This window comes from Seriola aureovittata, chromosome 7, assembly GCF_021018895.1.
Source record: "Seriola aureovittata isolate HTS-2021-v1 ecotype China chromosome 7, ASM2101889v1, whole genome shotgun sequence".
Classification (NCBI taxonomy): Eukaryota; Metazoa; Chordata; class Actinopteri; order Carangiformes; family Carangidae; genus Seriola; species Seriola aureovittata.
In genome coordinates, this window is record NC_079370.1 from 26,097,076 (window position 1) to 26,114,972 (window position 17,897).

General features: G+C 43.6%; 1 protein-coding gene across 1 annotated transcript; it reads left to right on the top strand.

Annotated features, from left to right (window-relative positions):
- Positions 1–2,852: 2,852 nt before the first annotated feature.
- Positions 2,853–17,794, top strand: wdr26a (WD repeat domain 26a). The gene is made up of 14 exons (XM_056381735.1): positions 2,853–3,521; positions 4,409–4,508; positions 4,676–4,732; positions 6,382–6,518; positions 8,157–8,254; positions 9,694–9,850; positions 10,236–10,374; positions 10,457–10,597; positions 13,168–13,287; positions 14,137–14,282; positions 14,418–14,496; positions 14,581–14,710; positions 15,214–15,408; positions 15,707–17,794. The coding sequence occupies exons 1-14, from the start codon at positions 3,241–3,243 to the stop codon at positions 15,727–15,729; spliced, it is 1,803 nt and encodes a 600-aa protein (XP_056237710.1). The 5' UTR covers positions 2,853–3,240; the 3' UTR covers positions 15,730–17,794.
- Positions 17,795–17,897: the final 103 nt, after the last annotated feature.

Sequence of the window (17,897 nt, forward strand, 5' to 3'; positions counted from 1 at the left end):
TTACTATGAAGTCCAGAAAGAGCTCATCAGCTCACGAGTGAACACACCTCCAACTTTCACCTGTTGGAGGCACTAGAGCGCTTGAGGTATAGACATGAAACCTGGAGAAAGGCATCATGGGAGTGTCCATAATCAGTGTGCCAAATTTCAAAACTTTTTACCATATGGTCTAGGGGCTGCCATAGACTCCCGTAGCAGAAGAAGTTTCAGATGAACTAGATTATAAATATCTTTTACATTTAAAAACTCAGCAACATTAAATGACTATATTTCAACTAGTAGTAGGCCTAGCCTACATTTAAATACTAAAATGCTGTTTAAACAAGTCTGGACCAAGTGGGAAACAGTGGGTGACGTCACCCATTTGTTCATGAACTGCCGTTTTGAAGCCTTGAATTTGGCTTAATGGACGTCGCCATCTTTTTGGAGCCAGAAGACCATATTTGGATGAAAGGGTGGAGCTGGGGAGGACTGAGTTCAACAAATTGGCCTTGATAGGTCCTCTGTGGTTGGTGATTTATTTTCATGAAGTGATGATGAGTATCTGTGACGTCAGCTCAGCATTCAAGAGACAAACTGCTGAAAAATCTCTTTGATTTGTCATGATTTGACTTATTTGGTATCCTGTTTATGTCATTTTGTATTTTGTGTGAGGGATGTAGTTGATGTGATATGTGCAATGAATGTAATATATGTAGTTACTTGATTTGAATAGAAATTTTAAATTGATATCAACAATCTAATTAATTGAAATGAGCTGATGTGGGCTGTTTCCAGTTCATTTGAATTGTACCGATCCAATAGATGTACAGAGTAATGTTTCAGGTGTTTTTTTATAATATATAATTATATTATTATATTTTATGTTTCAGGTGTTGTTTAATGTCTAATTTGTATTTCCCACAAAGAACACATTGTCATTTTATTTAATTAATGAGTCAATAAAAAATGTTCCCCTCTGTTAAACTCTAGTTTGAAAAGAACTGCTGTCAGTTAAAAAGATGATCTCATTCAAAGTATGAGTGTCAGACGAAATCATTTAATGAAACGAGAATTAAATATAAAACATGACCAAATCAGATGAAGGAATCATGATCGCTGTGATGGTGTCTCTGCAGAAGTTGTGCTTTATGCTGAAAAAAATAAATTAGAGATGATTTTGATTGAATTTTGTTTCATTTTGTGTGCAGGGAAATCATATGTCAAGGACCTGTAGATGAATCAGTGTCAAATCAGAATGGGGAAGTCCTGACCCACACCCCTCTGCTCCATACTGCACCTTCCTGAGATGTGACTGTACCACGTGACTGTGAAAATTTAGTTGTTTGTGTCATGTGAACTGTTAAGAAGGACACTTGCACTACACTGTTTCTACTGTAAATGTTTTGAAGTAGGGCTGAACTATTTGTTGAAGTATTATTGAAATTGCAATATGGCCAAGTGCAATATTCAGCCCTGCATTGAAGGGATTTTTGAAGAAGACAGAGTCCTGCTCATGAAGTACAAGATGTTGTTCCTACCTCATGCTCCTCCCAGCATGCACTTTTGTCCAGACCTTTTTAGACCTGTCTGCTATATATTTAGATTAAAATATCCTTGACGCTGCCTTTAATAAAAGTTCAGTTAAGCCATGTTTGTTTCTTCTCATTATTATGTTTACCACAGTTTTTGATAAAATCCAAGATGAAATCTTTTTTGAGGCTTAGTCTGAAGATCATCTGTGCCCATTTTAGTGATGATTGAATAATATTTGTCCAAGGAATAATGAAAAAACACTTACATAAAATCCAATATGGCAGAAATGATCCAAGGTAACCAACAGTACCTCTTTGAGTTTTTTTCTGTTATCGTACCTTCAACTTGAACCCAGACATGAAAATTGGTGAAAAGTATCACTAGATTGTCCCTAATCAGTATGTCAAATAGTACCAGTCAAAAATTTGGACACAACTTCTAATTCAGCGGTTTTTCTTTATTTTTCTTATTTCCTACACTGTAAAACAATGCTGATTTATCACAACTATGAAAATATGTAGTGAACAAAAAAAAAGCAAAATATTTCATATTTTAGATTCTCCAAAGTAGCCTCCTTTTGCTTTTACAGCTTTGTATGCTCGTCATTCTCTCAACCAGCTTCATGAGGTCGTCACCTAGAATGGTTTTCCCACAGTCTTGAATTAGTTCATATATGTTGAGCTCCAGTTTCATCAGAGCATTTTATGCAGTTTACAACTGCATGTGAAGATACATTAAAAGGTCTGACTGAGCTTCATGTCTTAAAGTAATAATGGATTGTCATTTCTCATTACTTAGCTGAGCAGTTCTTTATATAATATGGATTAGTGCAGTTGTCCAATAGGGCTGTTTACTGTATACCAACACTACAATAACACAACACAACTGATGGTCTCAAACGCATTAAGAAGGCAACAAATTCCACTAATTAACTCTTGACAAAGCACAGCTGTTAATTGAAAATCCTGCCTGGTGATAACCTCAGGAAGCTGGTTAAAATAATGCTAATATTGTGCAAAGCTGTCATCAAGGTAAATGATGGCTACTTTGAAGAATCGAGAATATGACACATATGTTGTTGTTTTTCAAATGTTTTTGTTCACTACATAATTCCATATGTTTTATTTGATAGTTCTAATGTCTTCCGTTCTACAATGTAGAAAAGAAATAGTCAAAATAAAGAAAAATGGGTAGGTGTGTCCAAACTTTTGAATGGTACCGTATATATACGGTATACAGTGTAGCCTATGTCCATAACTTGGCCCCAGTTAAACACTTGCAGTTGAAGTCTGCTGCCCCCTAACGGTGACGTAGCGCGTACAAACCGACGTGAAGGAATTTCCGCCGACGTCACTGCGTATGTCCATAACAGGGCTGCAGCTGTCTGAGAGCAACAATAACAAGCTGTACCCAACAACTTCACCGCGGCTTTAACGGAACCTGACAGCGCCGTAGACCGCCGAGGGTCACAAAATGCGGTCGTCCAAATAACTGTGGCCGCCGTCTCTTCGTCCTCCCAGCCGAAAACCGCGTTATCGTCGCGGCCACCGCCGCGGAACAAACACGGAGACTCGGCCGCAGGGGGAACAGGGCAGTTCGGGGCTGCATCTGGGTCAGTGGGCCTGTACGGCGGCCGTACCGGTGGTGTTGTTTTCCCCGCAGTGTCCCGCTGCGCCCGTCGTTCGTTTGAATACACGTCGTGTGACCCGTTTAACTCGCGGTAACATGCAGGCTAACGGGGCAGGACAGGACCGGGATTCAGAACTGTCCTGCCGAAACGGTGCTCAGAACGGTGAGTCGTCCTCCACCGGGGAAGCTCACTCCAACGGACTGGTGTCAGTCACCAACAATGGAAACACTGTCAGCAACAACAACGGAGTGTCAGCGCAGCCTGCGCCCAACAACAGCAGCGGCTCGTCGGACGTGAAGAAGAAGAAGCGTCTGTCTCAGTCTGAGGAGGATGTCATCAGGCTGATAGGACAACACCTACACGACCTCGGTCTCAAGTAAGTCGGCCGGTTAAAGCACCGTGTCCTCGGCCAGCTGTCAGATGATGTGTCACACTGAGATCCATCCTGCAGCCGGGACAGTCACGATGACCTTTGGACAGGGAACATCACGTTTAAATGTCAGGAGTCTGTAGGCCTCGCAGGTGTTTGAGACGGTGGTCTTAAGTGGATCAGACAGTCCCGGCTGACAGGGGTGAAGTTTAAAGTGTTTTTCTTCCTGGCGCACAACTGTTCCGTGCAGCGCTGTGGCGGAGGTTACTGTCAGTACAGACAGATCGAGCTCCGTGGCTTCAACATTAAACAAACACGGTGGATTTTTAAAGGGAGATTGTTATGGGCTGATGTAACTGACACTGTGGGAGAGGACGCCTCTGTTTACATGTGGAGGATGAACCTCATGACCCACATTCAGGTTATTGTAACCATACATACCGTATATTGTGCTTTAAATGTTACGTAATGATCAATCCAATGGGGTAACTGAAGAATGTTTTTACATCAGTTTATATTTATATTTATTTTTATTTACTTATCTATGATCCAATTAACGGATTAATTGTATATTCTATAACATGGCACATCAAAGGCCCAAAACCTTAAAACACTGTACAATATAAAAAAACATATATAAAAAAATCTTGTTAATTAATTTTCTGTCAATTGAATAATGAATTAATTGACAAATTCTTCAATGATTCATGTCTGCTCATAGACAGTAGATACAAAATTAAACCTTAGGCTCAGCACACTCCCTGCATAGTGTCCAGCACAGTCACATGTTATTTATCAGCTGTTCACATGATGACAGAGATCATGTCAGAACTTGGTTATGAGTGCTGAGTGATTGATAATTGATATTAATTGAATGTGTACACTGCTCACAGTCAGACGGTGGACCTCCTGATGCAGGAGTCTGGCTGCAGACTGGAGCACCCCTCTGCCACCAAATTCCGCAACCACGTCATGGAAGGAGAGTGGGACAAGGTGCAGCTGAGTTATCTGCAATGCATATCCATAACAGTAACCTTTTCTCTGTATTTAGACAAGTACAGGAAGTAATATGGATTTAGTGTACAAAAAAAATTGTTTCTGTGCTTGAACTGTCTGACCCAGTAAAGCTGATCTCACACCTTTCCCCTCTCTTCACTCAGGCTGAGAGTGATCTGAACGAGCTGAAGGCACTGATGCACTCTCCAAGTGCTATAGTGGTAAGTGACAAGCCCAGCAGTCCTCAGTCCACTTACACACTGTTTTGTCTCATCATGTGAATACAGGGACAAAATAGAAGAGACCAGCTGTAGTTAGAGCTTCAAACATGCGTCAGCACCACAGAAGAAAACAGGGAAACCATCAGTTCCACAGAAACCACAGGAAAACATAACCTGACTTTGGCTACATCCACACTACTATGTTTTTGTTTTAAAACGCATCCCTTTTCCTACGTTTCTTCCTCCTGTTCACACTGCTCCGGAGATTTGTGGAAACGCTGTTGGGTCCGTTTTAGTTAGAAGACTCTAGGGCTGGTGTTGTTGTCTGGACAGATGAAAACAGAGACCTTTGGAAACGATGGCGTAGACACCCACTGTCACTCCCTGATTGGGTCTCATCAGCCTCGACTACCAGTGGTGAATACATCATGGATAATGAAATACAAGTGTTACTGACCTTGTTGTCTTTACTAGCAGCTATTGTTCTGCATTTTAACACTGCAGCTGTATTTTATGTTGTATTTTTTTGCAGCTAATCAGCTGCAGTGAAGACGAAATGCTTCCTGCTTAAAATGACACACTACTGTGTTTTAAAATGAAAACGCTGTGATGTGGACGTAGCCTTAAATCCTGTCCTCAGCAGTGAGAACAAAACACACAGAGCACACTAAGACTGTGCAAAACCTGTTTCTGGTGCTCAGTGGTCTGAGACTCACACTGCCCCAGTGATCACTGGTTCATTCTGGATGTGCTGCTTTTTAGTGTGTTCAGCCTGTACACACAATACTGCAGCACATACACACAACACAAAGCTTGAACCTGAACACAGAGGCTGCTCTCAGAGTGTCTGTACACTCACCGGCTCTGGGCCACAAATGAACTGCTGGCCCCCAGTAACCTTCCATGAACCTCCAAACGTTTGACTTTTTTTTACTTGTACTCAGGGTCCTCTTGATTAGAGGTTTGTTGTCCATGTTGCCTGGTTGTAATCCAGCCCTGGTCTCTCTAATATAACTGTGAGGTGATCCCCTTCACACAGCTTCTTCTCACAGTTAACTGCAGGTTGTTTTCGTCCAAAGTCTGTTTTTATTTTAAGCCTCTGTCAGAGGAGACAAGCAGTTACTGTGTGATTGACAGTCCATCACAACAACAGATAATTCACATTCCACTTCACACAGACCGGACAGACAATGATGGACAGAAAGGATGAAAATGTGTTTAAATATCACATAAACAGTGTTTGACTGTTTGAGTGAAACCAGCTGATTTAAGTGTGAAGACCAGGTTCTACACTCGAGTTAATAGACTGATGGACTCTTTATAAATGTGGAACAAATGTACAGAAACAGTCATTTCAGTGTGTTGGTAATGAAGTATTAGAGTTTGATGTGGTGTGAGTAAATGTAGCAGAACGGCCTGCAGATATCGTGATGACCGCTTTCCTCTCCCGTCCTCTCTTGTCCTCCCCCGTCCTCTCCTGTCCTCTACCGTCCTCTTCTGTCCTCTCCCGTCGTCTCCCGTCCTCTCTTGTCCTCTCCTGTCCTCTCCCGTCCTCTCTTGTCCTCTCCCGTCGTCTCCCGTCCTCTCCTGTCCTCTCCTGTCCTCTCCCGTCCTCTCTTGTCCTCTCCCGTCCTTGTCCCCCTCATCAGAGGATGAAGTTCCTCCTGCTGCAGCAGAAGTATCTGGAGTACCTGGAGGATGGGAAGGTCCTGGAGGCCCTGCAGGTCCTCAGAGCCGAGCTCACCCCCCTCAAGTACAACACGGAGCGGATCCACATCCTGAGCGGGTCAGTTCACCAGCAGACAGACAGAGGAGCAGGGTCAGACTGTGGAGAACTGAGTTATGAGTTATCATGTCCATGTAGCAGTAGAACCTGTCAGGTCGCTCAGGGGTGGAGCAGGAAGGATTCTGCTGACTTCACTGACTTCACTTCACTTCTGGTTTAAACAGCATCAAAATGTGATCATAATGAGGTCTTCAGTGTCGGAGTGGAGAACCCCCTGAAATGACAAGAGAGACAGTCCACACAGGCAGTGTCTCTGATGTCCGTCACCTTTCCATCTCATCCAGCTTCCACTTTGTCAAACATCACAATCAACACAGACTCAAACACTCATGCATCTGAAGCTCCACACCTCAGGATGCACATTTGTTTTTGCCACAAACATAAAATTTAGGGATGCCCCGATTGATCGTCTGCCAATTATTATTGGCTGATTTTCTTTAAAAACACGTGATCGGTAGATCAGAATTAATGGCTTTAGTCACCATTCACCTTTAAACCGATCACCTGTGGTTCATACTCTGGTGTCTGCGGCTGGGAGAAGAACTGTGTGCTGTGTAGTGTAGTCCCGCCTCCCACCTTGTTCACTGTGCCGCCGCGACAGACCACCAAAACACGTGTGGAACTTTTACAAAGCGTGTGAGGCTGATTTGACATTTGACCATCTGCAATGCATGCCAAAGATGATCGGTATCTCACTCATAGATATCGGCAGCAAATAAACGCGATTGTGGCATCCTTAATAGAATCAGCATAAATTCTCTGTTTAGTGAAACATCGTCTCCAAAGGCAAATCTCCAGCTGTGTGTTTGTTTACTCCCTTATTAATGGTTTCAGTAATGATCAGTCAGGTCACTATAATCATTCTACTGCCCATTAAGAGTTGTGATAAAAGTGCCCTCTGTAACACTGTTTCTGATGCTCCTCAGCCAGGTGGAGTCAGTTTGTCCTCTCGCTGCTGCTGAGGACGGAGACAGCTGGGCAGCAGGAACAGATGCTTCAGTAGTGTTTACATGATGCTGACGTCCTGCTTTAGATAAAGACTCCCCAGTAAGGCTTTATTCACTCTGACCAGTGAGAATGCTCCGTTGGTGCATCCACTGATCCTGACTCAACTTTGTCTGCAGCACAGGGAACATCAGGGGCTGCAGTGTTCATCCTGCCCCACAGTGTGACAGTGTTTGAGCTTCAGTCTCTCCAGCCTGGGGGTGAAGCTAAAGGAAATGTCCCAGTCGCTTTGCAAAACCACCTCATAATATTCCTGAACACAACACTGTGGCCTGTAGCTGTGAGCCTCGGATCAAACTGACCAACATCATCAAACAGCAGCAGAGCAGAGCTTGTAAGATGATGATTGGTCGATTATCCTCTTCCTCACTTTAATGCTGGAAAGAGGATTCATTCCAGGTTCATACTGAGCAGATATACTGATGGTGTTACATGTGTCATGTGACCCTGGTGCTGGTCCAGTACTGAGAATCGATCATTGTCTTGCTTGTTTCTGACTCGGTAGCTGTGAAGGAGGAGGACGTTCCTGACAGAACAGACACAGATAAATACACTGACAGTGACAGATGTGTGTGAGCTCAGTAAAGCAGGTGTGAGTGACTGTAGCTGAGAAGCTGTCGCCATGTGTTGAAGGTACCTGATGTGCAGTCATGCAGAGGACCTACGAGCCAAAGCAGAGTGGGAAGGGAAAGGCACGGCATCCCGAACGAAGCTACTGGACAAGCTGCAGAGTGAGTGCAGTCTGACTCACACACACACACACACACACACACACACACACACACACACACACACACACTCACTCCCCCCTGTAGTTAACACTCTCTGAGCTGCTGTGTACTGTAAGTCTGTGCATTGAGCTTTAACAGCAGAATGTGTAGATGAGGTTCAGTTTGATTATATGTACAAAGTTACATCTCAACCTGTGCAATTAAGAACATTTAGTAGCAGTTTAACCTTGGCCATATTGATCTTAGAATATAACATTATATTAATAGTATACTGTATATCAAAAAGATCTTTAGGTAATATTTACAAAACTTCAGTCATTCTTTAAAGGTCCATCCAGTCTAAAGGCAGATGTCCATGTGTAGTTTGATTATAAATCAGGTCTAGGTTCTATATTAATACTGTGAAAGTATCAAAGCCTCAGTCCACAGAGAAATGCACACAGCCTGTATTCAGAAACTGAGCCTTGAAACCAGCCATCAAGACTTCTGGAACTTTATGATGTAATAACTAAGTAGTCACTGTCCTCAGCCATGCACTCGTGGACCCACCATCCAACCATGCAGGATTTGGTTTCTCTGAGTGTTTACCTCACTCACTCAGAAAACAGTCAGCCAATCAGAAGAGAGGCTCAGAGCTTCCTCTCTTCTGATTGGCTCACTGACCTGTTGTTACTAGAGCTCCAGAGAGAAGCCTGAGAGAGGAGATTTGATGGTTTTTGGTTCTTAAAACCACAAATATGTCTTCTTAAGGATCAACACTTCAAATAAAACACAGGAGAAGAGGAGAATATAGAGCTGTAGTAGATACATTTAAACTTTAATCAGTAGAGTAGTTGTTCAGTGTTCTCCCCTTGGTTTAATATTAACACCATGTAACATCAGACTGGAAACACTCAGCTTGTTTTACATATACAAGCTTTTCCACAACTGGCATGAGTTGTGTTTCTCTGAAGACACACTTATAAACATCTCTATGGACCTGCAAAGGAAAAGGGTGTTGTGGGTAACTGTAGTTCACAGAGGCTGGCAGCAGAGCCACACACACACATACACACATACCTCCCAATGTTGACAAAGTGATCTTTAGATCAGCAAGTTGATTAGCTGATTCAACTCCCTCTTGGGACCTGGGCTCAAAATGGAGAGGAAAACAAACTGAAATGCCCCACATACACATATTACAGTATAAACACATACACACGCACACACACACACACACACACACACACACACACGTTCACCTACATAGAGAACTCAGTAACTTTCAGAGGCTAAATTAGTGTATATGCAGTAACTATTGACTCTAAATAAAAGATAAAAATGAATGGAATAAAAATAGAAAACATAGAAGCATATGTCAGTGTTGAATATTACACTATACAGTGCCACTAATATGTGTGTATGCGTGTGTGTTTGTGTGTGCTTGTCCGTGTGTGCAGCCTACCTGCCTCCCTCAGTGATGCTGCCCCCACGCCGCCTGCAGACTCTGCTGAAGCAGGCGGTGGAGCTGCAGAGGGAGCGCTGCCTCTACCACAACACCAAGCTGGACAGTGGACTGGACTCTGTGTCCCTGCTCCTGGACCATGCCTGCAGCCGGTACACACCCACACACACTGGACTGCACCAGGGCTCCATCCAAGCTTTTAAATGATTTGATTGAATCTATTTCTGTCTTTAAATTTCATTTTCTTTCTGTTTAAAAAAGTTAGATGAAAAGGAATGAAAGGAAGACATTTAAAATGATACACTAATAAACACAGTACATGTACACATCCATACTCAGCATATATTTACATACATGTACTACAAACATTTACATACGCTTACACATCATTTAAAACTGAAGACAATGCACACAGATGTTTGCACACCTTCAAACAGACAAAAAACAAAATCAGATTATTGTGTGTACTATGAGTGACCTGTGTGTGTGTGTGTGTGTGTGTGTGTGTGTGTGTGTGTGTGTGTTCCTAATCTATAGGAAACAGTTCCCCTGCTACACTCAGCAGATTCTCACCGAACACTGCAACGAAGTCTGGTTCTGCAAGTTCTCCAACAACGGCACCAAACTGGCAACCGGGTCCAAAGACACCACAGTCATCGTGTGGCACGTCGACGTGGTAATCAGTCGTCTCCTCCTCATCACTTCCACCTCAGAGCTGAAGTAACTGGTCTGAAGACTGTGTGTCTGTTGGTCAACAGGAAACCCAGCAGCTGAAGCTGATGAAGACTCTGGAGGGTCACGCTTACGGTGTTTCATACCTGGCATGGAGCCCTGATGACGCCTACCTGATCGCCTGTGGTCCTGACGACTGCTCTGAGCTGTGGCTGTGGAACGTACAGGTATAACACCTCACACAGGCGCCTGTCAGCCGGTCACTGGGTTCCCTCGTGTCTGACTGAACGGTGACACACATTCAGAACAATCTAAAATCAGTGGATGACATCAGCTGTCAGCTGCGTGGTGAACATGAAACAGCAGCAGCCAGCAGTTCATCATTTTATTAAAGATATCAGTGATGTAATCGTAGGAAATAATTCTCTGAATTAAATATAATACAAATACTGTAACATTACTAAGCACTCACATGATTATTGATGGTCTCATCAACAGTGTCAGCTCAGCTCACGTGTTTAGAAACAGTGAAACAACCAGCTGTCACAGCCTGTCCATCAAAATAGAATAAAATAGAATAGAATAGAATAGAATAGAATAGAATAAAAAACCTTAGTTGTCATTGTAAAAAAAAATATACAACGAAATTCAAAGCTCCTCTCCTGATCAGTGCAAGCAATAAAAACAGTAAAAACACACAACAATAGACAAAAGGACACAAAAGAATATAGTCAGAGAGCTAAGAGCCGCTGTGTCTGTTCACGCCGCCATCCTGACATCCGTCTCACACTTTGCACAGACTGTTTTAGTCGGAGGAGGAGGAGGCTTCATGTTTTCAGCTCATCTGTCTGATATCTCAGTAACACCTGGAGGGAATTTCTTCAGATTCAGCACAAACATTCACTTGGACTCAAGGATGAACTGATTAGAATTTGAAGGTGAAAATTCAAAGATCACTGTGACCTCACACAACACGTTTTTGGCCATAACTCACAAATTCATACACTAATTATGACACAATTTGACACAAATGCCTAACAGGATAAAATGAAGTGATGACATTTTATATCCAAGAGACTGTGACCATATTTCCTGTAACTTTGACCTGTAGGTGGAGGAAACAACCAGGAGGAGGTGATTCTAGTTGGTCACCCTGTTCTTCATACTGGCTGTGAAAAGACTCCCCCTGGGTGTGACTCCAGTGTGAGAGATGGAGGAATTCAGCTGAAGTTAATGTGATGCTTCAACAGTCTGAGTTAGGAGTTAGTCACATCATGTGGATATCTTCCAGTTCACAGTGTTTTTTTTTGGGGGGGGGCTTTTTATGCCTTTATTTGACAGGACAGTAGAGAGACAGGAAATGGGGAGGCAGAGAGGGGGAATGACATGCAGTAAGGGCCGTCCGATGCGACTCGAAACGGGGCTGACTGCAACGAGGACTGTAGCCTCTACACATGGGGCGCCTGCTTAGACCACTACGCCCCAGTTCACAGTGTTTTTGATACAAGATTGTGTTTCCAGAGGAGAGACCGTGATACAAAGAGATTAACTCTGGAAGATATATAGAGATATATTAGTGTAACTTAGCCTGAACCTTAGAAGAGGACCCATCACTTACTGCCAATGTAAAAGAAGGAAGGATTACTCCCTCAGTGTAAATACAGGACACTGTAGGTCTAAGGAAAAAATGTGAAAGTATCTTTTAAATTATAATTTTGGTTTACTACAATTATTTTTGTAGTTCTATCCATCATTCCATCAATAATAATAAATTTGTATACACTAAGTGAAATGCTGGGATACTGTGGGTTGTTTTTAACTCATACTGTATTTAATTCCATTGTCCAGTTATGATGGTATATTATGTTTTGTTTGTATTTGTACCGTGCAGCCATGGTCCTTAGCAGAGACGCACAGATCTCACACACACACACACACACACACACACACACACACCATGTTGTCAATGTGGAAGTACTTTACCATGAGTGAAGAAGACACAAAGCTGCAATCTGTACAACCTGTAACACTAAAGTAAGAAGTGGAGGAACAGTCAGGAAAGCATTCTGAACAATAAACTTAATCAGACACTTACATCACCCGGCTGAACATGTGCTGCTGCCGTGTCTTTTATAATGACATCATTGATAATAATAATACATCCAGCCATTTACCTAGTTATTTATTAGTCATGTATGTATATATATAGTCAGTGTTTTATTATAAGCACATAGTGCTCTGTAGATGTCAGTTATATTTCTTAGAAAGGAAATGAGAATCAGCCAAGAAAATTGAAATCTGTGCATCAAGCAGCTGCTGCTGCAGGAGACCAGGTCGGAGAGAGTGAGCTTAAAGAGGCTGAATACTCTGAGATCTGAGGGGAGCTGCAGAGGTGGTGACAGTAATCTGCACATGACTCATTTCATTAAACTTCAAACCTAACGCTTGGGCGCCGTGGAGGTCATCCCCTCTCTCTCTCTCTCTCTCTCCCTCTCTCTCTCTCACTGCAGCTGGAATAAAGGCATAACATCCGTCCAAAAAACTAACCCAAAAAAGAAACACCCTAAAGTTGCAAACTATTGTTTAGTGCAGCTTTAAGCTCAGTGTGTTACTTTCTGCTGCTGCTGCTCCAGTCCCCTCCATGTGGACCCTGAGACAGACACTGTGTTCTCACTACAATGAAACCTGAAGGAGGACAGAATGAGCCAATAAGAGATAGTGTTTTCAGGTGACTAGAGGGTCACGTTATCATCAGTGTGTTGTGTCTGATCTCTGCTTCTCCTCCTCTGCTGTGTAGACGGGGGAGTTACGGACTAAGATGAGTCAGTCTCATGAGGATAGCCTGACCAGCGTGGCCTGGAACCCAGATGGCAAACGCTTCGTCACGGGAGGCCAGAGAGGCCAGTTCTACCAATGTGTGAGTATCTGTCACAGCACACACACACTCACGGTGTCAGAGTGTTACATACTAAACACATTTAACAGAGCTGCAGTGACAGTGTGAAGCAGAGCAGGCAGTACCAGCTCACTATTCAGTTCAGAGGTTCTTTAATGACATGAACGTTTTAGAAGAACAATTCAGCATCGAAATAGAAAAAGAAACAAACAAACCAAAACTGATATAATGTATATCTTAATTATATGTTTACAGTATATTGCTGCTTACATACTGTATGCATATTTGCATATATAGAAACAATAAAAAGATTGAATTTGTGTGTAGTCACAGCCTGGTGGAGTAGTGAGGAAACACGGTGTGTGTGATGCCTGTTTATTGTCGCACTCTATTGTCCAAATTTGTGAGAAAGCAATTAATTAATGATGAAAATAATCAATAGATGCAGAATCAGAGGATGAATCCTTTGCAAGGTTGTGGGAGGCTGAGGTCTGAGATATTATTCATTTAAATCAAACGTCTAATCAACTGATAGATGATAGATAATTGCAGATGAGAACCATCTGTTGATGGTAGTTGTGTTGTAGTTCTTCCTGGTTTTCCAGAACAGAGAACACAGGAGTTTTTTTCTCTTGCAGCTCCTGACCCTGAGGTTTTTGTTTTAGTAAAGCTTTGCCAATGAAAACTGACCTGTGTGCTGCTTCATGACCATTCATTTAGTTTGACCAGGTCAGATCTGTGAAAGGGAGGTCCATCACTGAGGAAGAAAACACTGACCCCAGATCAGATACAGAAGGATCTTGGTTTTCTCTGCAGCAGTCTGGTGTAGATCCTGCTCCTCAATGCATTTTATTTCCTCCTGACTCCCAGGACCTGGACGGAAACCTGCTGGACTCATGGGAAGGGGTCCGGGTGCAGTGCCTGTGGTGTCTGAGTGACGGCCGGACCGTCCTCGCTTCCGACACCCACCAACGTATCCGTGGATACAACTTTGAGGACCTGACGGACAGAAACATGTACGTCACCACGGGGCTGAGTAACCTGCTGTTTTATAGACGTCTGAACCAAATTGTGGTTCCTGCAGTCCCGGAGCAGCAGCCTCTGTGTGTTTGTTTGTCCCGTGGATCATGTTGTGTGTTGTGTCGTTGCAGAGTGCAGGAGGACCATCCCATCATGTCCTTCACTGTGTCCAAAAACGGGAGGTTAGCTCTGCTGAATGTTGCAACCCAGGTGAGCAGCTAGTACAGTATCACACTGTACTGTTCTTTCACCTCAACCTGAACCAGTTCCTACAGTAAATCCTGTGCTTTGTAGGGAGTGCACCTGTGGGACCTGCAAGACCGGGTGCTGGTGAGGAAGTACCAGGGGGTCACCCAGGGCTTCTACACCATCCACTCCTGCCTCGGAGGCCACAATGAAGATTTCATCGCCAGCGGCAGCGAAGGTGAGACAGCGTCATGTTCACTAGAAATCTGTGTCCTGCTGTTTCCAAAATGACTCTGGCTGATCCAGATGTTGCTTTTACATTTGTGATGAGGTTGTAGGTAAAGTTTCTTTGTGATGACTCCTCCATGCTTTGTTTTTCTGCCCAGCAGACCTGCAGCTCTATCTGAGTCCTAACAAGTCTAATAAGTCTAAACGAGTCAATTAAGAGTTAATGAATGGGAGAGTGATTTACAAGTAGAAGGGTCCAAACTTTTGCATGAAATTGAATGTAAGCATGTGTGCAGACCCATGCAGAGAAGGGGCTTATGGGTAACCCTAGGTCACACATTTCCTGAATCCTAGCAGAACGTCAGGCAGATTAAAGTAAAAGCAGAAAAAGTAAACATCAACAAGTTGTATGTACAGCTAGAAATAAACAGGCAGCTGATCACGTCCGTTCACGTACCTGCAGCCTGACAGGTCGACCCTTTAAGTTTAATCCAGTGTCCTGTCTCCTGTCAGACCACAAAGTTTACATCTGGCACCGGCGCAGTGAGCTGCCCATCGCTGAGCTGACCGGTCACACCCGCACAGTCAACTGTGTGAGCTGGAACCCCGTCCTGCCCGGACTGCTGGCCAGCGCCTCAGATGACGGAACCGTCCGGATCTGGGGACCCGCCCCCTTCCTGGATGTCCAGGATGCAGAGGGGCTCAACGGTACGAACATGAAAACTGGTGTGCATGGTTTTAGTGAATGAAATCCACGTGCTGAGGGACGCACACATCTCCCACCGTTGTATTAAACAGTCTGTAAAACTACATTGAGATGGTTTTTGGTTCTTAAAACCACAAATAGCGGTAGTCTTGATTTGAAATGGAGTGAGATTAACTCTGTGAGGTTTAGATGAAGGTGGAGTTTGGACTTTTCTGTTAAAAGCAGGTACAAGGATCTCAGCGATGTGACCTCTGTCTTCTTCCTGTCTCCCTTTGCCTCCTTCTGTCTCCTTCATGTCAGAGTGCTGCAGCATGGACAGCTGATGACCTGCTGGACCTCTGAGCCTGAGGAGCGTTAAGACTTTGTAGACACTTGAATGGATGAAGCGGGGAAAGCTTTGGTGATTGGACAGCTGCATCCTGGAGGCGGGGCGGCAGGGCTCCGTGTCAGGATGTCACAACACAGAGATGTCAGACTCGGTCACACGACTGAGAGCAGAGCCAGCCGGGCGATGCTGTGCTCCAGGACCTCCAGTATCTGACCCACCTCCTCCCCTTGTTTGGACCCGTTCCCTCAGGACCATCCAGGACCACCCACCTCCTCTTATTTATTATCAGCTACATTATTTATTCATGAGTAGTTCACTGACTAGTGCTAGGCTGTGGCGCAGCAACGGCGGGTGGAGGGTGTAGTTTTCTTCAGTCCTGTGTCTCAGCTGCTCACAGCTCGTTCGCTCCATCTCCTCCTGAAGCTTTGAAGAGATTTTATTTGACAGCCGTCACTCACGCTAAGAGGAGGATGTGTTCATTTTAAAACTCTGTCATCTTGTCTTTTTTTTTTTTTTTTAATGCAGAACACGTTTTTCCTTCAGCTTTCCTGAGTAGAGGCAGAGGAAGAGCACAGGACGACGTGTTTGATGGAAACTTGTGTTTTACACTTGCAGTGTATCTATTAAATGTGTTGAGTGGTGGCTGCAGCTGTTACCTCTGGATGATCTGCGTCTCCTTCCTGCTGTCAGTGTGGACTCCCCCTTTACTCTGCTTCTGCTCCTGTTGCAGGAATCTCTTTTCCTTTGGTTTAGTTCATGTTTAAGTTTCATTTATAATCACTGCGTTTGTTTTTTATTTACTTCGAGTGGAGCTGTTCCCCCCCCCCCAATACCTCAGCTCATCTGTCAGCTGCTTCAAAAGATGAGGCTGGAGTTCTTCTGTTTCATATGCTCAGAACCTACAGTGTGTTAGTTCATACTGAGGACATCAATTTACAAACATATAGATTCATTTTTTTAAAGTGTAATTTACTGAAACAGCTGCTCACTGTGGTTTTTATCAAACAGGTGGAAATAGTGACATTGTTAGGGACTATTTTCAGCGGCAGATTAATCCACATTTGGTGCTCTAGTGAGTGTTTGTGGCAGCAGGACAGTGTGCGTGTATGTGACTGAGTCAGATTAAACTACAGTGTATTTGTTCACGGTGAATGATGTGTGAGACTGACTAATTTTAACACACACTCGCTCTCTTTCTCTCTCTATGATAAAAAAAGAGAATTTCCAGCCTCATCCTTTGAGTTGACCAGGTCACAGTGAGCTGAGAGGTCACAGTAACACACTGATGGAGTGAGTGTTTAACAGTCAGTGTGTGACACATTTGTACACAAGTGTAACATAAAGTTATGATGGACTTGACAAAGTGTTTCAGAGAGTCAGAACAGTCTTGCCTGATGTGATGTTCTGTGTGATATGTGCTGTATAGTCCTATGTTATGGCATGTACTATGAGGCTGTTCCACTGGCAGACAGGATGAAGGGATGTCCCGGGTTCCCACACCTGCTTCTGCCGTCGGGTGTCAGCAGCTACTCACTGTACCACTGTGGGAATGTAAAGCGGCACGTCCACATTCGCACCTGCTGACACAGAACGTCTGTTCGAAGATTCGCAGAGCAGAGTTCAGACAAGAACCACGTCGAGTCTATTTGTTGTTTTACACCAATCTGCTTCTACAGACTCTGTTGCTCAGATTCTTTTCCAGTCCTGGATGACACCTGCAGGACTGTGAGGACTGTGGGAACCCTGTTCATCTGCCCAGGCACCATGACAACCATCACCAGCTTCAGCTCTGCCGTCACAGAACACGCACAACACTAGATGTCACACACAGACGTGGTGGTCCAGCTTCTTTCTGCAGTTTGTTCATTCTGAGTATTTCAGGCTTCTCTTCTTTTCTCTTCTCGCTGTAAGAAGCCAAAGTAGAACTTTGTTTGCTTGCAGGCAGTTTTACATTTTAAATGTGTTATTACAAAAAGTGATTGTACTGTTCTGTATTGTTCTGTAGGAGAAGTATTATGTATGCATATTTTAAATAAAGCATTCAGGGTTTTAAAATGGAATTCACTCTGAAATGTCTTTCAGTTGATCTGAACGCAACAGTTTGTTTCTTTCCTGTCTGACTGAACATGTATATGAACTGTAGGGTTATATACCCAGTATTCA

Excerpts from the sequence above, each read along its gene's own strand:
- wdr26a (XM_056381735.1), top strand. The coding sequence starts at position 3,241 with ATGCAGGCTAACGGGGCAGGACAGGACCGGGATTCAGAACTGTCCTGC. Across the intron at positions 10,375-10,456 it reads TCGTGTGGCACGTCGACGTG|GAAACCCAGCAGCTGAAGCT; the intron begins GTAATCAGTCGT and ends GTTGGTCAACAG. Across the intron at positions 14,711-15,213 it reads CATCGCCAGCGGCAGCGAAG|ACCACAAAGTTTACATCTGG; the intron begins GTGAGACAGCGT and ends GTCTCCTGTCAG.